The sequence below is a fragment of the Colius striatus genome, chromosome 4 (genome assembly GCF_028858725.1).
Source record: "Colius striatus isolate bColStr4 chromosome 4, bColStr4.1.hap1, whole genome shotgun sequence".
In the NCBI taxonomy this organism is placed as follows: Eukaryota; Metazoa; Chordata; class Aves; order Coliiformes; family Coliidae; genus Colius; species Colius striatus.
In genome coordinates this window covers 29,481,844-29,505,651 of record NC_084762.1, presented here as the reverse complement: position 1 = coordinate 29,505,651, position 23,808 = coordinate 29,481,844, and the positions used below count along the sequence as shown (strand labels likewise).

The 23,808-nt window shown below is 40.8% G+C and overlaps 1 protein-coding gene across 1 annotated transcript in view; it reads right to left on the bottom strand.

Annotated features, from left to right (window-relative positions):
• Positions 1-5,314: 5,314 nt before the first annotated feature.
• Positions 5,315-23,808, bottom strand: part of LOC104560257 (sodium-dependent neutral amino acid transporter B(0)AT3) — a 29,757-nt gene continuing 11,263 nt past the window's right edge. Inside the window, exons 4-12 of the mRNA XM_010205543.1 lie at positions 20,005-20,186; positions 18,509-18,619; positions 13,242-13,354; positions 12,810-12,938; positions 12,057-12,213; positions 10,214-10,415; positions 8,491-8,650; positions 6,569-6,731; positions 5,315-5,527 (exon numbers count right to left, since the gene is read on the bottom strand). Of these exons, the coding sequence (XP_010203845.1) occupies positions 5,315-5,527; positions 6,569-6,731; positions 8,491-8,650; positions 10,214-10,415; positions 12,057-12,213; positions 12,810-12,938; positions 13,242-13,354; positions 18,509-18,619; positions 20,005-20,186 (1,430 nt within the window). The remainder of the gene's footprint in view (positions 5,528-6,568; positions 6,732-8,490; positions 8,651-10,213; positions 10,416-12,056; positions 12,214-12,809; positions 12,939-13,241; positions 13,355-18,508; positions 18,620-20,004; positions 20,187-23,808) is intronic.

Genomic DNA, 23,808 nt, shown 5'->3' with positions numbered 1-23,808 from the left:
CCTTCTAGAAAAGAATGGATCTGTTTCCACCTTAAGGCTCAGAACTACGGGTCCTGCTTCCAGCACTGTTGCTTCTTTATGTGGCTTCCATGGGATGATGGTCTAATACTGGAGGATGGAGGAAATGTGAACTTCACTGGTGGCATGGATTAGCCCATGTTTGCTCTGTGTTACAGTGGACGTTGTGATAATATAAACTACCAATGTGGTCTCAGCTGAAGGTGTCACTTTATGAAAATATATGAAGACCAATGCTTGCATTTCTCGAAGCCGATGGTCACTTTTCCCTGTAACTGCTTGCTGAGTCATCATCACTTTTAAATACTAACTGCTGTTTCTGAGAGCTGTTTGTAAATGTATACAAATACAACGCAGAAATCACAAGAGAAGATGATTTCATTTTCAAATATCTTCCATTCAAGAGGGCAAGTGGGAATAAGAATGAAACTGGCATGTGTTTTAGCAAATGGAGAATTTAGAAATGTAAAGAAGAGCTATCAGTCTGTACTGGAAACTTTTACTTACTTGCTGCTGCAGTTTATGACAGTTGGAAAAAAAAGGTTTTGTGAGTATATGCATAAGGAATAGATGAGCCATAGCAATGGCAGAGATAGCAGTGCTCTAAAATGAGATGTTTCTCCCATTGGGAGGGTAGAAATGTTCCATAAGGCTACTTGTATGGAACTGTTCTAAAAGAACTGGTGCAATATGTGTCTATAGAAAAAGATACATTTTCTACTCAATTAGTAGCAAGGTGCTGTGGTTAAACAGCAGCTGCTGACAGGTAACATTTGAGTGGAGTGAGTAACTTGAATCTGGAAATACTAAAAGAATTAACTTGGGACCATTCTGAACTGGTAGCATGAATTTTCAACAACCATTGGAAAGCTGGGAAAATTGCAAAAGATTTGAGGGCATGAGGGAAGGTTGTTTCGGTATTTATGAGAGGGTAAGTAGAGAGATTGAGAGCTAAGACCAGTGCAACCTATGTTGCAAGTGTTACAAACTGTTGTGCAAGGGAGCTTGCTGGAGGCTTTGCATGGAAAGGAGGAGTGGTAGGGCTGAAAATTAGTGTCTCACTGCAGGGCTGGAAGGGGTGAATTTTTGGAGAAGATTGTAGCATCTGGATGTTTCCATCAAACACATCCTTCTCCCCACCGTGTCCTTCTGGCTAAGGATTATGGACTGTGAAGCTCAATTTGAGGTAGGTGTGAAATTTTGCAGTGTAGGGAAATGTGTTCCAGAAGGAATATGATTTTCTCTCTCCAGCTTTTCTCAATTGTTTTATTTATTGTTTATCTTGTTTTACTTATTTTTTAATTTTATTTAGTGTTTATTTATCGTGTTTATTTATAGTGCAATTGCAGGTTGGTATGAGTTCATAGCAGAGAGTATTACAACAAAGAAGATCTGATGGGATATGCAGATAAAAGATGGAGAGGAGAGTAAGCAGAAAGTACTTTGTATGTAAGACTTTGATACAGATTCTGTTTCATGGTTACATGCGCATGCTTACTTGAGTAGCAAAGTCAATCATGCTATTCAAGAGAAAAAAAGTACCTATGAGGTGCAGTGCTTCATAAAAACAGGAAAGATAAGATCAAGGCATTAGTTTTACTGAAATAAGGCACGGGAATTTTAGTAGAGGTCACATCAGAAGTGCACTGACAACAGAAAAACAACATTCCTGCAAGAGTTGCTCAACACATTTTCTACATGGCCTCTTCAGCTAAACAATAACTTCAGCTGGTGTCTTTCCCTACTGTGAACTGGAGCTGCTGTAACTGAACAATGTTTTCCCCTGAGTCCCATCCCAGGCCGAACAATATGTCCAGCTGCTCGCAAAATTTTGCTTCTGTTGAGTGGGAAGGGGCAGCTCAAAAATCAAGAAGTCTTGTGAGTGCCATGACAGTGGCTTGAGAGGGATTTGCAGATTCAAAAGTCTTGTATATGTAGCTTAATTTTTTTCTCAGCTTGTTGCTGTATTAGTTGGATGTTTTTTCTTTAAGAACTGTTCTCTCACCAAATACTTAAACTTGCTGCATCTGTGACTTTAGTGAACATCTAGCTATCTGCACTCAGATGCATGAATATAAAGTGTACACTTTGGTTAACTAAAAGTTCTTATTTATGTATTCATAGCTTTTATATGAATATATGATAATGATTGTAATTATGTTGGGTTTTTTAATTGTTCACTCTTTACAGAAGTTTTTTTACTCATAACCTTTCAAATTTAACTTGCAAGATGCAGAGTGTCACTTCAAATTTTTTCTGTTGCTCTCAGGAGCCTTTACAAGTGCACAACTGCAGATTGTCAAGAAATTTGCCTGGACCTTTGTGTCTTGTGAGGGTTCTGCTAATAGAAACTGTGTTTCCATGCAGGGGTAGCTGCTCCTCTATTGACTTGAAGAGCTGGGGCTATTGTCAGGCTAATACAGGGAATTGCTGGAGATTTTCATGCAGACCACTGGTCAAATCTGTGACTCTCGGAAATAAAACCATGCAGAACACAGGCACTCAGCTGTTTTGCAGGTGGTAATACTCAACCCACATAATGGAGGGGCCAGGAGGCTCTGGCCTGGCAACTGCTGTGCATACAGACAATTTTGCCCTGTATTTCCTTCCAGGAGGTAGAGGCATGATGTGCTTTTCACAGAATCAGAGAATCTTACGGGATGGAAGGGACCTCGAAAGATCACCTGGGCCAACCCCTCTACCAGAGCAGGACCACCTAGAGTAGGTCACACAGGAACTCGTCCAGGTGGGTTTTGAATGTCTCCAGAGAAGGAGACTCTACCCATCTGGGCAGCCTGTTCCAGTGCTCCATAACCCTCACAGTGAAGAAGCTTTCCTCATGTTTCTTTGGAACCTCTTGTGTTCCAGCTTGTACCCATTGCCCCTTGTCCTATCATTGGACATCACTGAGAACAGCCTGACTCCATCCTCCTGACACCCACCCTTTATGTATTTTTAAACATTAATGAGGTCACCCCTCAGTCTCCTCCAAGCTGAAGAGCCCCAGCTTCCTCAAGCCTTTCATCATAAGACAGATGCTCCACTCCATCATCTCTGTGGCCCTGTACTGAACTGTCCACAGCAGCTCCCTGTCCTTCTTGAACTGAGTGGCCCAGAACTGGACACAATATTCCAGATGTGGTCTCACGAGGTCGGATTAGAGCGAGAGGAGAACCTCTCTTGACCTACTCACCACAGCCCTTCTAATACATCCCAGGATACCATTGGCCTTCTTGGCCACAAAGGCACATTTCTGGCTCATGCTTATCCTGCTGGAGGTGAGGCTGACCAGTCTGTAGTTACCCAACTCCTCCTTCTTGCCCTTTCTGAAGACTGGAGTGACATTTGCTTTCCTCCAGTCCTCAGGCACCTCTCCTGTTCTCCACAAGTTACTGAAGATGATGGAGAGTGGTTTAGCAATTACTTCCATCAGCTCCCTCAGCACCCACAGATGCATCCCATCGGGGCCCATGGATTTATGTACATCCAGACTGCTCAACTCAACCTTAACCCAGTCCTCATCAACCAAACAGAAATTCTCCTTTAACCTGATTTCCTCTGGAGTCTGAGGCTCCTGAGGACAGTCTCCAGCAGTGTAGACAGAGGCAAAGAAGGCATTCAGTAGCTCTATCTTCTCTGTATCCTCTGTCACCAGGGCACCCACCTCATTCAACAGTGGTCCTACATTGCCTCTGGCATTAGTTTTATCTGCAATGTTTTTGAAGAAGCCCTTCTTCTTCTCCTTGACGTCCCTTGCAAGGTACAACTCCAACAAGGCTTTAGCTTTCTTAGTTGCCTCCCTACATTCTCTGACAACAGCCTTATATTCATCCCAAGTAGCCATCTCTTCCTTCCATGACCTATTGACTCTCTTCTTCCACTTGAGTTTGCTCAACAGTTCCATATTTAACCGTCTTCTTATGTACCTCGTGTGCTGACAGACCGGGTTCTCCTATTTCTAGTGCCATCACTGCTCCGGGAGAGTCTTTCTGTCCAGGCTATTTGGTGGAGGATGTTGCAGCTGCAGCAGCTGTGTGAGGGAACACTAAATAAAGGGTTTTTTTATTATCTTTTTTTTATTCTTCTCTTTCCTGAAGCAGCAAAATAAAAACCACCCCCTCTTCCCTCACAGACTTTCAGTTCCCGTTGTGCTCCTTTCAAGGAGGCAGGTAACTACCTTTGCTCTGCAGAGTTTGAGTTTGTCTCGTTCATCCTCACTGTGTGGCCAAATCCCTGTTGTCCATTATGTAGCCCTGCCAGTGCATAGCCTTTCACAAGGCTAAATATTCAAATTGCCACCATTTTCCTTAATATTTCTCTCTTTTTCCTTGACTCTCTTAATTGCTCAGCCTAAAGCCTTTGTTATACCTTATCCTCACATACTTTCCCTGTATTTTTTCACAGGCTGCTGGTAAGTTCAAGTATCTTGACAAAACAAATCCTCATATCCTGTCACTGGAGAGTGGCCAGCATCTGAAGGCAAGTTTCTGAGTAAAGATTCACATTGTCATGTCATGTAAGGCTGCAGCTCACTGAGAAGCTTCCATTTATCTGAATTTTATTGCAATATTCAGTTACTATTTTCAGTAGGAGAAATTAAGGGGAAAAGTTGATGTCATTCATTTCCACTGTATTTTCCACTACAGTAAATTCTGAAATCTGCTAAGAGATTTGTGCAAAATTAATTACTCAGATTTGCTTAATGTGCATTCTTTTTAACTGCTGATGCTTTATTTTCCTTCTTTGCAATGCGTGAGAATGTGAAATAATCACAAAATGTGTATAAGGCTTTTTACAAAAAGTAGAGTGTAGTGGACAAGAGGAGTCCTTACTCTTCAAGAGCTTCCATTCTACATCTCTCAGAGAGGGGGTGAGCGAATGAAACTGTGAATGCTTGTGTTCTGTTTCTTTATGCTTCTGGTGTTTAGGAACAGATTGTTATTTTAGAAGTGAAAGGAGACAGAAGGCACTTGCAATAACTAGCAGACTCTCTGGGTTTGAAGTCTGTCTGGAGAGAGACATCAAGTTGGTAACGCATGAAAAAGGTTAAAGTGATGAGGTTGGTGCTTGGTTGCTGTATAGGATTCAGGACAGGATGTAGGAGGGACAAGATTAATATATGTGTTGTGAAATTGGTTGAAAATAAAGGAAACAGCAGCACTGTTACAGAGTGCTAGTGATTGGCTGTAAGTGTATGAACTGAATAAGCCAGGTTGGTTGGATGATACCGTACTGCAGTTAATGACATCTGATAAAGGTTCTCTTAGTTCCCCTTAGAGACAGACACAATGAGTGTTTATTCTTGCAGATGAGAAAAGTTGCTGTTAGCCCCTTGACATGAAAACACTTGTTTTGGTACAAAGCTTAGGTCACTGCTTCTGCGCATCTGTTTGATCAGATGGAAGAGTGCTCCCAGAGGTATGAACACACAGGGCAGGGCAGCTAAAAGCACACAGATGGACACTACCCAAGGTGGATAAACTTTCTCCTCTTTCATAGGGAAGCCTTCCTATGGAAATAAAGAAGCAAGCAAAAGAAATAATTAGTAGGTACACTTAGAGTTGTTATGGTAAAGGACAACAAAAGGTTTACTCTCACTCTGCAGTAGCATTCAGTGGCCATGTCCTCTGTGTACTCTTCTAAAGATGTCTGCAAGTGTTTTACAGCTTCAGAGATTTATAGCTGTGTGACACATTCCTAGGGAAGCGGAGCTCGCCCAAAGAGTTATCAAACTTTCATCCTCTCTTGGTTAAACTCTGGTTATTCTTGTTACTACTCAAAGCTCACCTGATTTCAGCAGTTGCCAAAAATCTTCTTTGCCACATAGGGAGGGATTTAGATGAGGAATTTTGAGGGAATAATGGTAATGCAGTTTCTGTAGGTCTCTGGCTACGAGTTTTGTTTTGGGATGATAGATACTCAATGGCATTTGGAGAAGACACTGATAGTGTGCAAACTTAATGCAATTTAAGACCAGTATCCCTTTCACAGGGCTTGTTTGAGAGGGGTCTGGGAAACTGCAACTGATGTCAGACAGTCCAGATCCAGTGTTCTCAGCATCGACATGTTTTTGGTGCAGAATTAACCAACACTGTTCTCAGGCCACTGCCTACCTCCCTATCTGACTGTCTAAATCACACATTCACCAGTGACCCAGTGATACTGTTAGTTCTCACTGAGAAATGTTTTCATCCCTAGCGTCTGTTATGCTGCTCTAAAGCTTTCCTCATGCATTTGTTCCCCCTCTGAACCCACTGTAGGTATGGAGTATCTGTGAGACATCCATTTCACTTCAACAGTTCTCTGTGTTGCACACATCCGTAAGAAATATGGAGCATGGAGTGTGCAGGACTCCTCCAGAAGAGGCTCTGTTAACGGAAACACATGACAGTCTGCCTAACTGGAGCTTTCTCATTCTGAGCATTGCATCACTTCAGGCTGTGTTGCGTAGGTGAGTGCTAGGTGGCAATAATTTTAAGTGATCTGGTAAGAGAGAAAAATATACAAGTTTTGCTTTTGTTAGAAGTTTTGAAAAGGTTCAGTAACATACGTATTTAGGGTTCCAGGCTGCATAGCTTGGCGGCTTGTGTGTCTGAAGAGTAACAAAGGCCACAAAGACAATTAGCAGGAGCAGAGGGCTAATAAACTTCCACGTCATCTGCCAGTAAAGATTAGGTTTTCGTCCAGTCATCTGTTTCACATCTTTACTGAACCTTTTAAGAGAAGGCATGGTTATGATGATGTCAGGTCTAAGTGGTAACAGTTTCACTTTTTCATATTTTTCTGTAAGTTATAAACACATGGTACAGCTCCCTAAATCTGTTCTTTAATAACTTTAATATCTTTCTTTAATAACTTACTATAGACTTAAGTAAATGCTAATATCAATTAAGTAGGCTTTGATTGATCTCTACCAGGGATGAATAATCAATTTACATTACCCGAGCATCTAGTCTAATGTTTCTAAGTACAAATAAGTGATGGAAATATCACAGCTGTTCTGCTATACTACTCAAACGTTTTTAAAAAGGACACAATTGCCAGGGGAACAAACATAGCTTGTTTTGAGGAAGTCTGAACTAACCAGCACCAAATGAATCAAACTAGGTCAAGGGATAAAATTATTTTGTTTGGTCATGGAACTGATCTTTTTCATATATCTCCTACAGTTTTTTATAATGAAGGCAGTAGGTAAATCGTTCTGAATTTGGGTGTTACATGATAGTACATATCTATCAAATTGGAAAGAGTTTTGTAAGCTGGCATAGGAGTTTTTATTTATGTGTATGTTCAGCTTTGTCTTTGATTCTGTTAATCTATTGGAAGATATTAGAAATTCTCTTGAGGTCGAGGATAGGAGTGATTTGACTATGCTTATATCCCACAGTAACAAAGAGGAAAATGTATATGTATACTAGTATGACAGAGAAAATACAAATGCTGTGGAAGCCAGAGTCTGTTGTAGCATGTGAAACCAGATTTTATTGCCATTTCTGTGTCTCACTGTGTGGGCAGCAAGGGGGGTCTGTGAAACTGTTTATGATGATAGAGCCTAGGAATTATCACCATTTAATATGGGAAGTGCTCCAAGATTCTTCATAATGGATCTGAAAAATGTAGTGCGGGGACTTTATCTGTAACTGAGGATTTTTTTTTTTCTTCAGTTTCTCATTTTTAAAATCATAGCCTATGCTAAGACTTAAGTTGGGATGATAAAAGAACACATTGATATGCAGCAGCACTGGCCAAATGTGATTTCAGTACCTAAACAGTATACAAACTGATCTACCAAACATCAGGACCTACCTTCATGATCTCAATACCAGAGTAAGAACTGGAAAGGTGAAATCTAAACATGTAACTGAGTAAATTATAGAGGGGAAAAGATCAGTCTTCATTGAGAATTGCGGAAGTTTCTGGACTGAAAGGGGCTTGAATAGAGAGACAGTTTTATTCTAAATCAAAATGAGGTAAGGTTTCTGGCATTTACAGTTACAAAGGATGTAGGAAAGCTTTTAAACTAAAGAGTGAATTTAATTAGTGTCTGTGACTGTGGAGATTCTCAGCATGCAAGTTGAGCCTTTTAACATGGAGGAGTTCCTGTGTGTTGCTTACTGTGAAGTTTGAGGGGAAAAAAAGATAAACAAAAAGTACACGAGTGTACAGAACAAAAGGACGGTAACAGGAGGATATTTGAAAGATTGTGTAACTCCTCTTGACCAAAGAACTACAATGGCTGTTGATGTTCTGCCTTTAAACTTAGGATCTGCCTTCCATAAGTGCTACACAAAGATTATCCTATCTGTTTTACAAGTATAGGAGACTTGAAGCAACAAATGGTAACTATATACAGAGAACTGCTAAGTGCTACAGGAATAGGTTAATATTGTGTACCTGTATGTAACATACATGGGTTGAGAGGACAACACTTTTATCTCTTATGAGAAAGAAACCTGTCCATTTCCAACATACCTTTTAATTTTATAGACATATGCAACCCCAATCACTTCGAAGAAAGCGATGACTAGAAGAGGCAGAGAGCCTGCATAGCTGTCAAAAATGTCAATCCAGTAACTTCCTGAAGCCAGTGTAAAACACAGAGCAATGAGGAAGGAAATGAGACATATTATACCTGAAGGAAAGAAGGTATCTGTTACTGGAGTACTGAAGTGAACTTGTTAAGCCTATTTTTGTTATAAGTTATTTTTGTTCTTGTTCTAGTGATTTTTTTATTCTCTGTCCCTCAGCAGCTGGTTTTTGTCCTTAAAGGGAGCTAGTAACACTTCCTAAACTAGGTTTTCCGCTGTGTATTGGCCAAGAGGCACCACTCTGGCAGGAGAAATGGACTTGTGTGACTCAGAGCACCCTTCAGTTAGTACTTCCAGCAGATAGCCTGTTGCCCTAGCTATTTTTGAGTGTGTAGTGAGTTTCACATGCCTTTATTTCCATGCAGTCACCAGCTCAAAGCACAGGCAGGCAGCACCTGAGAATTGTAAAGGCTTCTTGGATTTCTGCCCTGTTTCCTCAAAGGGCCCACAGGTACAAATGTGCATGTCCCATATGTCCTGGCATATATGGCTTATGTTTCACCAAACTTCTGTAGAGCCTGTTCCAGGTTTTGGGGTAACTGAGAAAACAAATGGCAAGGAGGGAAAGTGTTGGTGGATGCAGGCATGGGCTGCAAATCAGTTTGTATGTTCTTGTTCTGTGTTGCTAATTGCTTCTGTCTCTGAGATGGTTTTTGGTGCAGTGCTGTGTAAAACTAGCTCAAGGCATTTAAAAACAAAAAAACAAACCAAAACAACCCCAAACCTTGCAATTGAAAGACCCAATTTCAAAATATGGTTACCTCATCAAGTTGTAAATAAATTTTGTTTCTATTTAAAAAGATGTAAAATGAGAAAGATGTAATTTAGGTGCCACGGGAAGGCTCTAAAAAAGGCATGACAACAATATCCCCTGTGAGAATTTAGAAGGATAGATTGTGGAAGTAGTAATCTGTAACTTCAAACTGTCACAATTTTTTCTAGACCAATTTCACAACAGAACTTCTCAGACTCCAAGAATCAGACCAAGCCTGACTCTTGAGGAACAAGTTGGGCTCAGCCACTGTCTTCAGGTTTGGTGCAGAAACAGGATTGTACACACTCATTCCTCATTTTCCAAGTGGTGATTTTCTGCTCTGGCGTGTTCATAGTGAATGTGAAATTATCTGTAGCAGCATAAATCTTAATGAAATACGTGTAAATAACCTGTCTTAAAGTTGCAGTAAGTTCATATATGTAAGTTCATATGGTAGACCAGCTGCTGTCACTGGTGGCCTTAAAGTGACCTTTTTAATGCAAAAAGCTTTCAGGAAGGCGAGACTGTTCCTGATACCTATAACAGCTCAGAGTAAACTTGATTCCAGGAATCGCCATTTGACAAGCTTTCTTAGACTGAAGGAGCTCTTGCAAGCTAAGAAAAAACCTGTCAAGAGCAATATAATACTGTCATCTGACAGCTGCTGCCATAACTGCTACCTCATGTGTGCGCTTATCTTCTGCAGAGTCCACTGCCCTTACTAACACTATGAGATAGGCCAAGTTAATGTTACAAATTCCTAATCCCTCTTAGGATATTTATTAAGCAGTTTGTAGTTTGTGCATCTATAAAGAAGCCACCTTCTTTGAACAAAATAAAGAAAGTACCTTACCAGACAGTAGCTCCTTGGGTGTTGATTTAAATACTTGAAGCTCTAGAAGAGGAGTGAAGACTCCCTCAATGTTCCCAAACATAGAGGAAAGGCCCAAGCAGAACAACATTGTGAAAAACAGGATGGCCCAGGCCTGGGAGCCTGGCATGAGAGTGATGGCTTGAGTGAAAATGATGAAAGCTAGGCCAGTCCCTGATACACTCTGCAGAATTCACAAGCAGATAGAAATAAGCATTATAATGTTGCAAATGTAGTTTCTCATGCGTATATAGAGTTGTAACACACTTCTGCCTTTCCTGACCTCGAGGGTGCTGGTCAGCCTATGGAGATCTGTGGCAGCCAGCAGTTGAGGAATAAGGTAGTGGGGGAGTGTTTGTGGGGATTTTAATTTTAAATGGTCTATCAGAGACGTGTAAACAATCGTTAGAGCAGAATTTCAGCTTGCGCAGAGAGATGGGTCCAGAGTAAAGCAGATCTGAGAGTTATCATTGAAATAGCAATTGATTTGCTTTTTTTGTTTGGTTTTTTTTTTTAAAAAAGAAATCTATGATGTGATAGCTTCTGGAAAGAAAAAGATGTAAATAAAGATTTAATTGCCACTCTAGCAGCAAGAGAGTTGATTGATCTCCAAAAGCTCTATAATTAATTACCAGGGCAGAAAAGGCTCATAGGGAAAAACCTAATTGCAGCCCAATTTCTTTGCATTCAGTCTCCCAAGGAGTAGGATATTTAAATCTACACATTGAAAAATGCTTATGTTGCTCTAACTGCAGAGTAAAATATGTCAAACCTTAAATCAGAAATGGATGCCAAAAGAGGAAGTGAGACAAAACAAACTGACTGGTGTCAGTGTTGGAATGTTATCCTTGGACTCTCCATTGTGTGAGTAAAATAGCCCATTTCATCATCCTTGTGTGTTAAGGCTTTAGCACACTGTCTCTAGCAAATGCATCCATCCTTTTTTCCTAAGATTATATGTGTTTATTTTTTTGTCAAGTTCCTTTCTTTCTTATTCTCTCCTCCATCCATGGCCCTATTATATTTACATTAGATGGTGAGGACGAGTAAGGGAGAGTCCAAATGGGTGGTCAGTGAGAGTTACAAGACTGGGTGAGATCACTGGAGCAAGTGGAATGATGTTGAACAAGTAAACAGAGAACAAACATCTGTGTTTAATGATAGGAGAGATGTTTTAGAAGGGTTGAAAGGAAGAGGATCATGATGTATTTTGGCATGGGAGAGAGGAGTTGAGGGGAGTAAAACAACAAAACATTGGTGAGAACCAGTACAGAGAAGAGGAAAAATAAAATGGAGAGGAGAAAGAGGAACAGAAGGATGAGGAAAGTAAGATGATACAGAGATGAGAGAGTGATAAGATAGATAATAGTGATAAGATAGATACCTTCCTGGTGGTCATATATGTGACTGAAGGCAGAGAGTGAACATTTTAATATGTTTGTTGATACTTTCCTAAATATGGATTTGGAAAATGCCCATTTAGCACCCTTTTTCTATAATCTTTCAGCTAGATGTGTTTCCTCCATTGTGCTTATTCCTGTAAACCCAAGTAGGGCTGAATTTAGTATCCATGGTAGGCTCCAGGTTGGAGCATCTTTGAAGATGAGTTTTATGATAGTAATGTGTGATTTTGCACGCTGTACCACACGGCTTTGAGTTCAGACCGACCTGCAACAGTGTTATAATTTCAGGTGTTGAAGAATTGCTTTGTTTCATGGTTATGTATAATATATTAATTACAAGTAAATAACAGAGTGAAAAGGAAGATACCAGTCTTTCTACCTATTTTGTTTAAGGGTTACTTGATTGAAAGCAATTATGGTACCTGATCAAGAAATTCTTGAAGGTCACAGGTTTTCAGTTTGACTCCAGCAATTTTTTCTGGATATGATGAATTTAGGAAGCTAATCCAGGCTGTATAGTTCTGTCGCATGATGCTTTCTTCTGGAAGATCAAATTCATTGATGATATTGAGAATGTTCCTGCCAGAGAAGCCCACATATCATTAATTTAAGTGTTTGCAGATGATGTGGCTGGAAATGCTATTCCATGTATTCAGACGTTAATACAAAGTTGTGTGGAAGTTGTGTTTACTGTCTGTGCTTTTATTTACACTATGAAAGAAAATCTTAAATGAATGCTTATATAGGAAATGGTTAGGAGAAAATATCCAAGCTATTGGATGTCTTTTCTTTCAGATACAAACTCTGAGTACTTCATGCAGGTGCAATCTCTAAAGCGCTGATGTTTTTATTTGATCATCTCTCCAGACCATTTCCACCACTTGTGTTTAATATCTTAGTGTATCTGGCAGAACAGGAAAAGGTGTTGGTTTTTTAACTCCTTCTAATGCCAGTCTGAGGTTGAGACGTGATCCTTGAGGCACTACTTGCAATGGATTGTTTTAGAGTTTGTCTTGCCTCTTACCAGTGCTACTATTGGTCCTTCCTGCCTCAAAGCTGTAATACTTTCTGTTTTTATATTGGACTTCTCCATATTGATTCTCTAAATGCAGGTTTTTCAAGTAACATGCTATCTATGTGGGCACTGAAACCACAGTACAATGCAAGTTTCTCACCTGTCCAAGCAGTCCCAGTAGCCTGTTGTTGCTTTAAACCCCAAAACAGAAAAGACTGGGATGGAAGCGTAGAGGGACGTCAGGCTGTTCACAATGGCTACTGTCACAGCATCCTTTTCACAGTCATTTCTAGAAATAATATTCAAGCAAGCAAAGTGACAAAAAAAAAAAGGCAGTATTTTATCTGTGGTTCTCTTGGATATTTCTGCAAACAGTTTGATTTTTTATTTTATAAACACTTCCCCACATCCCTCCTGTTTAGAAAATCTACTTGGCCTTTTAGAAGGACAACAGCTCTTAAGATCCTTTAGGAGAAAAGAAAAAAAAAGATCCTTTATAAGTATCCTAAGGGAAAAGTTTTGAAAATGTTGGAAAATTGCCCAAAATGCAACAAGAAGTTAGCCAATTTATAAAGGCTGGAGTCGTACTTACTTTGGTGGGTTATAGCTTGAGAACGCAATAAGTCCTCCAACAGCCAAAGACAGAGAGAAGAAAATCTGAGTAGCTGCATCAAGCCATATACGGGGATTTTTCAAAGCATTGAGCTGAAAGAGTTAGAGTAAATGCATATATTAGGCTTAAATCAAAATGCCTTTTTCTCTCCCATTTCTCTTAGCTCACCTCTTCACTTCTGAAACTGAGAGTTGTGTTGCCATCTAAATATGTTGAAAACTGAAAAAAAGCCTGTCAGTAAAGCATCTGCTTCTGAAGAAATTATTTGGTCTTTCTGAAGAAATTATTTGGTCTATTTAAATGTAGGTGGTTATTATAGAATCAATTTCATTGTACTGTTCTCCCTGATGATAAAAATGGGTTTCCAAATGAGAGGCATCTAGGCACACAGTGGGGACCGTACGTTACATTTTCCCTCAGTCTGTTCCTTTTTGTTAATCCACGTACTGGGTGACTTCTAGTTTAAGAAAGTAATCTTCCTAAGACTGTGTAAACAAATACTAAACTTATTTTTTGTTTTAAAAGACAAAGTAATTCCCTAGTTTTCCAAATTTGCTTTAAAATAGTTTTTAGAAGACTATAAGCCCAGATAGAAAAGAAGAGGGTATTCGTTAAAAAGAGCATCTTAGATTCATAGAACTGTGAAAAAATAAGGAAAACTGAGAAATTGACAGAGTGAAGTTTGGATTTTGATATAAGGGTAACCTGATAGGGGAAGCTAAATTAAAAAGTGAATTGCTGGATTACAGATAAGAATATGCAGTTTTAAATAGCTGCAGTAAGGAAGAATCTTAACATTAAAATGGATCTAAAAGAAAATGATAAAACAGAAGTAAAGCACAAAATGTGCTCAATAAATATTAGTTTCCTGCAGAAACTAAATGGTGTGTTATATTCATACTCTGCCAGGTGAATTGCTTTCAGAACTCTTGTCGATTAGAGTGAAGAGGAACCAGCATTAATGATAAATGAGTGTTTTAAAAACCAACTGGCCCAAAAGTAATATAGAGCCTGCAAAGTACTTCACTTTATTTGACATCAGTCAGAGTCAAGTCTGTATCCTGGCCATGAAGGGTGAATGGTGTGCTGTGTTTTGCTTACGTGCCTGTGCTATTGATCCTAGTATATGGCTAGTAACATCTGTAGGAATGATCCTACAAGGAGCATTGGTAGGAAAGAGAGATAAGTATACCAACAGAGACTCTTAATGCTGATTTGGATTTCTCTGAAGCTGGCCTGAGCTTGAAGAGGGAGAATACTGGATTCACCTTGGTGTATATGGATGCAGTAAATGCCATTACTTCAGATGCTTTCTCCATAAGGCTGCAAGCACTTTGGCCTCAGCAGAACTGGTGTAATGTTTTGTACAGCATAGCATAGCATGCAGACGTGTGTAACCATGACTGGCTGAGGTGCTTCAGCTTGGGCAAACCTTTCTAGAGGTTTATTTTGACAGATCATAACCAAACCTTCCAATGGCAGAGTGCTCACTGGCAGGAACTTGTGAGGGTGCAGGCAGGACTAGACTGCTGTTGCAGTGCAGAAGCTCAGCGGTTGTGTTGCTATGTGGCCTTCACAGTTTGATTAAGTGCTGCCAAGTCTCAATTGACAGTGCTGGTAGATGTGACTATTGCAAGTCTGGCTTTCTGACTGGGGATTTTGGCAAATGAGTCTGAAGATAGTTTAGTGTGGTGCTAGAGTGTGGTGCTAGATGCGATACTTTTATTGACTCTAAAAGTAATCATCCCCCAAGCTTGAAGAACTAGTGGATGTGCAAGCATGCTGTGGCAATATCATTATCTGGTCTCCAGCAAAGCATGAATCTAAATGTTATTTTGTATTTTTGACAGTATGACATGCGGGTTTCATAAGCCTGCCTTCAGAAGAAAAATGTGCTGAAGCTGAAAACAAGCAAATGGAGATACGCAACTAGAATGTTAGTGAGTGAACATGGGATTAATGAGGAAATGAAGCATAGTTGCATGCCCCTTAAGTAGAGAATTATTTGAACACCCAATGAACACATGAAACACAGAAACCTTCTTAAAACAGAATTAAAAAGTACTGGAGTGCCCATGATGTGTTGTTTTGGTGTAAAAGCGGCTATGCTTTTCTCATAAGCAAGTAGCCAACAAGTAGTTCTGCACTTAACGGCAGCAGTTCATTAAGCTAATGCTTTTGTTCTCCTAATGCCGGAACCAATATGGACAGACCAGCTACCTTGAAAGGAGTTGTAAGTAATATAACAGATATAAAACTAAACTGCAAAATAGAGGAAAAAAATGCAAGTTGCCTCTGCGATAAAGGATCTGGTACCTGTGCTGCCTTTTTCTTGACTGTTCTCAATGCTCATTAAATAAACATCTGCAGAGGAGCTCTAGGCACAGGCATTATTTATTTGCCTAACCAAGTTCCTGGAACTGTTCATTGCCAGAGAACTAAAAAATATCTATAGTATCTGAAGCTCTTTCAGGTTTGGGAGACTGGAGAAGGAGGCATTTGTGCTCCTGAGCTGACACAGGTGTCCACAGAAGCTGAACTATGTGGAGACCATTGCTGATACTCAGTGAAATCCCTTTTCTGCTGCCTCTGATTATTTTTTTTCTTCCAAGGACTTTTCCAAAAAGTCTCTGTTCCAGCTCGTGTTATTTCTTCGTCTTTGTACAGCTTCTGCTTTCCCCTCAAGTGTCTCTGAGCATAACTCTGTATCTTTTTTTGTTTTCTTGGCAGCTTCACTTCCCAGGTAGCCAAGGATTTAGAGAAGATGAGTAAATTGTCAGACTTTTTCTCCATGTCTGAAAATCAATGAAAAGAAGTATTCCTTATTTGTTCTAGAATTTAGGGTGTGAAAATGTGTCAGAGGACAAAAAGCCAACTGTGTATTTCTGCATGAAAATAAAACCACAGCCTGCCATATTTAAAATCCATATGCATGAAATTATTATTTGTGATACTATTAGTAAGAAATAAAATATACACCTGGAAAGTGAGTAAATGGTGGTGGTTTTGAAGAAAAACCCAAAACTTGAGTTGTGCGATATGTTGTAATGGGGAAAAATGTGACATTCATCAAGAGATGTTACTTTCTTTCACACATTTTCAAAACCAACAGGGAGATGTAACAGTTACCAGAGAGTGGATGTGGCAGCTATTACAGAGCAACTACAATTTCTGCTGCACTGTAAAGCTGTGGAAAAAAGTTGGAAAAAGACAGTCTCCAACAAGTAGAGAATGTAAAAATCTTTTTATATATCTGTTTTCCCAAAAGCAAGCTGAAGCAGGCAGTAGGTAAAATAATTCTCACTTTATTTTGTTAAAACTTTACAAGCTTCCTGCAAAAAAAAACACCCCCAGGCAAAGAAGAAAACAGGACATTCTGCAGAAACATGCTTTACAGTTTTGTAAGCTAACAGGGTCTGGGTGGGCCAAGTGAATATTTGCCCAAAAAAACCCACAAACCATCAACACCCCTCTACAACTGACTGAGGGACAACCTCTGTAGAGAAGTGTGACACGAAAAACCCATGTATTTACTGATGGCAGTGGTGGAAATAGTTCCTCATTAAACAGGCTAATGGAAAAGGCAGTACTGGCACTGCTGGGGGGAAGAAGGGACAAAGGAAATGTTGCAGCTGTATGCTTGCTGTCTTTTTGAAGCCCTTGAAGTGTCAAAATCCTCCGTAGCAGCTGGTATGTTAGTTTAACAAAGCCACCTCTGTTTTATGCTATAACTTTCTGTGCAATAGCAGCACTCATGGCAGATACCACTTACCAGGCTGTTGGATCAGGTCTTCTAGATTTGTAGATAAGAACATAGTTTCATCACCAAAACTGTCTTTGGATGACTCTTCAAGGATCCCCAGGATCTGCTTCCTCAAATTGACTAATCATTAACTGCAGGCTGATTGCAGCCAGAGTGTCTTTCTGATTTCTGGCACCACTCTACAAAACCATCTGGCTCTTATGATGATCTGCTCCCCGTCAGCACTGCAATACCTCCAGGTTTTGTGGATACGTGCAAATCTAGCTTTCACGTTAAGTTCACTGTGGAATGATCTTAAGTCCCAGAGATAACTGAGCTCTTCCAGAGAAACTTGACAGCCAGGCTGAGACCAAATGACAATGAGCCAAACCCTGTTCCAGTTCCTGCTTTCTTCATTAAGACACTGCACCAAACATTCATTGTCCTGTCTGGGCCCTGCAAAAATGCAAGTGCAAGTCCTGATCTCCTGTTAAGACCAAGGTTATCCTTTGTGAGCTCTGACAGCATTCACATGGGTGCCCATGCCACTGGGCTTGCAGGAGAAGGGACAAAAGAGGTGTCTCATCTGAGCTTTCTCTTGCTGTTGCCTCTTTCCAAGCTGGCACGTAACATTATCTCTGGGCTTCTTGTCGTATGTTTTCCTTAATGCCTGTGTTCATGTTGGAAGGAAAAAGGAACTCCCAGTGCTCTTGTGGTGTGAAGCCCTGCTGTGGCTGAGGAGGCTGAGGATGCTTTGAGACCATCTGTCAGTGGGTGCTGCTCTATGCCCAGTGCTTTATGGAGCCTTTTTAGCACAAAGGCAGAACTGTGAGGAGCCTGTAGTTGATAGCAACCATTTGGTGGGACAATTTGACTTTGGATTTGGGAAGGCCACTAAAGACAATGTAAAGAGGTCCTTTGGAAATGGCCGGTGAAGGCTGTATAACATATGAAGGGATCTGGAACTCCTGTCCCTTTGAGAGAATGAGAAAAAAAGGGAGAGGGCTATTCTGCATCAGTTCTGCCTTTTAGGGACAGCTACAGCTGAGGGGAAAAACTTCAGCTATGGAGAAAATTAATTTCAACATCAACAAACCCCCAACACTTTGCAGTGTAATTCCTCAGCCTTTTTCCTCATGATTTCTTAAAAGATTAAAGTTGTGTAAGTTCTGTAGTATTGGCAGGGAGATACCTTCTTTATTCTATCTGTGAAGCTCATCAGTTTCATTTAGACGTTCAAGATGGAGGAACCTGTAATGTACTTAGATTCAGTTTTCCAGTATTTTCTGGTATACTTATTGCTGAACTGTTAAATACTTCACTGCTTCTTTTCTTGCTAAAGTGTGTTGGAGTACTGAATTGCGTCATCTCAGAAAAAAAGAGCTTAGCTGAGCTCTTGGGTAGGAAGCTAGATCAGGGGTTGCTGGAAAATGAATATACAGTGTGAAATCTGAGAGGGATGAGAAGGAAAAATAACATATCTGACTATAGCAGCAATACTTACGTTAGGGGTGAATAGGTAAGTCAGACCATCAGTGGCTCCTGGTAGACTGAGTCCGTGAATGAGGAATATAGTTAGGACCAGGTAAGGAAATAGTGCTGTTACATAAATGGCCTAAAGTAAGAAAGAAAGAAGACAAGCAGTTACTGGCAAAAATATCAATAAATCCTTCTTACATTATTGCAATATTCAGTCTTGATAAGACTGGATAAGATAGTCTCATGGTTTTGTGTGGAGCCATTTCTGGGAAGGGGGAAGGGGCTGTAAAGATGGATCCTGTAAGAAATTGCTCAAAACTCTCCCAGCTCTGAGCCAGACCCACTTCTGAGGCTGAGCCAATTGGATATCTCCGTGATCACTTTTTAAGAAGAAGAAGCCAGAAGAGGAGAGTTCTTCCTGTTTCTTATTGTTCTTCTTCCTTCTTTTCCAGCTGGTGGTGGTGGAAGAGAGGGAAGTGACCATGCGGACCCCAAGGTCAGTGAGGGAAGAGAGGAGGAGATGTGCCGGAGCAGAGACTCCCCTGCATTCTATGGAGAGGACTGGTGAAGCTGAGATTTGTTTGCACTTCATTAAAGACTCCGTGTCCCGTGTGAGGGACCCTGTATCGGCAGAAGCCACAGCTGCTGGGAAGAATCCACACCAGAGAAGTTTGTTAAGGACTGTGTCCAGGGGGAGGGATCCTGTATTGGAGCAGAGGAAGAATGTCAGGAGTCATCCTCATCTGAGTAGAGAGAAGCGGCAGAGCCCATCTGTGAGAGACTGACCACATCCCCCACTCCCTGCCTTCCTGAGCCGTTGAGGGAGGAGGAGGTAGAGATATCAGGAGCAGTGAGCTGGGCCCAGGAAGAAAAGAGGGATGGAGGTGAGTGGGGGGCAGTGAGCAAGAGGCTGTTGTGCTTCATTGCTGGCTGGGCAAAACCATGGCATTAATTGGTGCCCAATGTGGGGCTCAAGGTCGTGGGGCTTGGAGCATTAGAGATTAAATCTGAGATAAGGATATTAATTGGGAGAGGAAATGGGCAAAACATGAACTATGCTGTTGACTGATGGGCATTTCCAAGGTTCTAGCTGTGGTGAAGGAGTGAGGGGTGGATTTTATTACCTCTTTAAAAGTGATTCACGAAGGCAAGGGGTGGAATTGCCCAACTAATGTTGTGGTTTTGCCCATCTGGGAAAAGGAAAAAGAAACCCCACAACTGATGGCTACAGATGAATGTTGCCATCTGTAGAAGCAGCAGAATATGCTTTTGCACAATCTACTTGTAACAAAGTGACCAAATTCTGTGAAGGGAGACTGGTAGGGCAGAAGCATTTGCTATGGAAGAGGAGAAAAGTGTCATTCTGAGGTCCCTGTACTACTGTTACTGCCTCATTGGATAACGAGCACACTGAACTGATGCTTGTGTGGTAAATGGTGAAGGCTTCCCATGGTGAGGAAATAGCATCCAGAGAGCAGGATCCGGAGTGAGGGATAATACACGTCTCTGTTCTTTGCCTACCTTTCCTGTGGTTTCAATTCCTCGAATGGTGCACAGATAGACAATTGCCCAGCAAGCTGCTAAGCACAAAATGAGCCACCACTGTAATGTGCCACTCTCAGTGACATCGGGGGTTATGTTCAGAGTTTTCCTGTACCAAAAATAGTTCACTGCGGTGCTTTCATAACATTCCTCATTGAGCCCTGGAAAAGAAACAATGGATCAAGCATAAGAATCAATTTAAAAGTTGGTAATATTTTTCACACTCACTGTATGGTTCATTCCTAAAGCAATGCCTTATACTAGTGGTGAGGGGCAGGACTGTCTCTTGTGGGCTGCTAAATCAAATAAGAAACAGTCTTAACTGGCTTTTCTGCACTGTAATGTGCAGCAAGGAAAGCTGTCAGGGCAAGCTGAGACTGTGAGACTTAGAGGAAACCTTCACCAGAATATCACCAGCATTTTTACAGGCAGTAACTTTCTAAAGAGAGAAGATGCAAGGTGAAATCTAAACTGTAGTTGCAATGGAGACTGACATTTTTTTGGCTGTATATCTACAAGTTATTGGACCCACACTGAGATTCATGCACTTTAGGATACGTCTGAGTATGGGATTCCCTGGCTATGTCATGGCCTTGTAGTAGGGCAAGACCCAGACGTCAACCTCTTCGGTTCACATTTTGAGGGCTGTCTGCAAGCAGAAGAATGATAAAACACTATTTCACATACATCCTGATGCTGCTTTTACTGGTACCAAGTTTGAGGTGCCTGAATGAGGTAAGTGGCTACAGGAAACCTCCATTATTCTCCTTTTTAAATTGCAGAGCTGGGCATGATGATGTATTTTAGTAAGATAATCCTGAGGTTATAGGAAACAACTCCTCCCTCTGTTCTGAATCTTTTTTGTGTTGTATGAAATGACAATCTGTTTGACCAAGCTCTTAAATGGGTCCACTTTTCCCTTTTCTTGTGGCCTTTCACTCATTTCTGAAGCAGCCACCATTCATAACAAAACTCTGAAAAAAACCCAATCAAGAACATGGCAATTAAGCTACTAAGCAGAGCTCAGGGCTCCTCTGAGTTCCTTGCCCCATGGCTGCAGCAGGCTGCAGTGCTCTTGGGCAGCCACATATGTGATCTTGATGATGAACTGAATTTGGTTCATTTTTTGCCCTGATAAATTCTTTTTGTTTTAGGGAGTCTCTTATTATGCAGGAGCTGTTGGTTCAAGTATTTACACCTAGAGGGAGGAAGCAAAGTGTGGTGTTCTTCCATCCTTGCCTTGCAGCCTTCTAGGCTCTGGAAGGATGGGTACCTGCAGGTCCTTCTGCTGGAGTTCAGACAAAAGGACTGAGTGTGGAGCCCAGCTCTGGGAGAGGTTTGTGGAGTGACCCAGTGGCAGGAGAAGACTACCTGCACCTGACTGTGGGGTGCAGAATTATCAGCCCTTGCTGGGTTAAAGACAACAGGAAGACCTCTTAAAAGAGCAAAAGAAACCCCTACAAAAGACATCATTAAATTGATATTTCTGATGTAAAAAACCCCACCAAGGTAATATTCATAGAATCACAGAATAGCAGGGGTTGGAAGGGACCTTTAGAGATCATCTAGTCCAACCCTCCTGCAGAAGCAGGGCCACCTAGATCAGGTCACACAGGAACGTGTCCAGGCAGGTCTCAAAGACCTCCAAGGAAGGAGATTCCACATTATTATGCTTGTTAATATTAATGAGATGCCCACTCAGTCTTCTCTAGACTAAACAGCCCCAGTTCCTGCAGCCTTTCCTCACAAGGAAGATGCTCCAGTCATATTGGTAAACCAACATTTTGCTCCTCTGTAAAACAGAGTCATAAGAGGTCTGTCTAGTAAAAATGGACTGGAAAATGCAAATTACATAATAAATAGTTACAAAGGATAACATTTAATCAAACCGGTGCAGCAAATCTCTGTGGAGACAGCAGAGGGGATTCCCAGTTTGTAAATCTTGAAATACTACAGAGAGTTTAGCAGACAAAGAGGAAAGCAAGAAAAGTGACCTCAGAAAGTTCTGTCAAAATCTTGACCTCAAACCTGGGCTAAATTCTGAGACAGCTGATCTAGCTGGCAATGGGCTGATGGTTGGGGCCGTTGTAGTGTTAATGGTGCTTTTCAAACAAAACTTGCCCTGGTGAGATTGCAAGGTGAAGAACAAAGTAACTTGCAGGTATGTGATGGGGTGCTTTAGCCAAGTGACTTTCCAGTTAAAAATTTTCACTTGAATGTGCAGTTGCCACTAGGATGTCATTACACCTGAAGCTGGTGACTCTATTCAGTGTATGAGGACACTCCTGCTCAGAATTGCTAGTGCCCTTTCCACAGCTCTGAATTAAAAGAACCCAGTATTCACCTGGGCATACACTGCAGTCCTGCTCACCTCTCAATAAGCAATCTTTGAATGGGATGAAAGTCTGTGGGTTGCAGCAGTGGGGTATGCATAGGGAGCCATGCAGTGAGAAGCTTTGCTGCTCTTGTCCCTTTAGTCTCAGCTTAAGTCACTGAGCCTGAAATAATGCCCTTCTAGTCTACTTCAGCTAAGCCTGGTGGATGGGAGCAGCTTCTACTTGAGTCACTTAAGAAGTAGGTCTCTGGAGAGAGCATTGTGATCATACAGAGAAGTGCAACTCCTTCCCATCTTACACTGGTATTGAAAGATTCATTGTTAAAGGACTTCTTCAGTGTTTTCTTAGAGATACTTAACTAAAAATGCAAGTTTTTTTTCTATACCAAACTAGTTGATTAAAAAGTGGATCTCCAGAGCTTATCTGGGCCATCTTAAAGGTCTTTTCCAACTGTAATGATTCTGTGATTCTTAAAGCCCAAACAGTTTTCTCTACTTCTGTAACGAAGATGGGGGATGTCTGATTGGCTTCCTACGCTAGAATAGTCCTAAGGTCTCTAAAAAAAGTTTGTTTTCTGCTATATTTTGTCTTTTTTTTTTTTTCTTTTCTTAGCTTCTTACTCAGATTGTGTTTCTTGCTCTGTCAAGATTGTGTTTCTTGCTCTGTCATGGAACTTGTCAACTTTTGAGCTCTCAACAAGAAAGAAAACTGAGAAATAATTTTAAAGAATGGAGAGCAGTCTTCCTTATCCTGCTTTGGTACACTGGTCTTACTAAAGGCGCTGTGGTGAGTAGTGTCAATTTAGTCCGAACCTCAAACATTTCTTCTTGAAGTAGTTTCTCTGCTACCTCAAAAGTGTTTTGCTTATTTAGTTGCTGCTTTTAATTTAAACTCTGTTATTTTGAAATCAAGCAAAAGAGACCATGGAATTCCTGGCTTTTGTTGCTTGAATAGGCTATCTTCACTCTCACAGTGTTTTGACAGGAAAACAAACCAGGTCATGTGCACAACTCTGAGCCAGATCAAGTGTGGCTTCTCTTCTCAGTGGTGTCATTGGTTAGCTGCTCTAAGAAGGTGTCCTGTCAAATGTGTAAGAGTAGTCTCAGCAATCTATAGGCAGAAAGTGAGGTTCTGCAGTGGCGTTGTGTTTCCTGCTCTGGCAACTTAGATGACCTTTCTCAGCACACTGTGGCAAATGAGCTGATAGGTTTCTGTAAGAGCTTGTTATGAGTCATAACTTGTGCATCACCAGGTAATGAAAACTTAAAGATCTCGTTTAAAGTAGTTACTGAAAGTAGTCATAAATTTCATTCTTAATTATGCTTGCAGTCTCATCTATCTTGATAAAGGTTGTCTCTCCATAGTCAGAAAGCAGAGACTCTCTTTCGACTGGTATTTGTATCATAGCATGAGCATAAAAAATAAACAACATTTCCCTCTTCCCCTT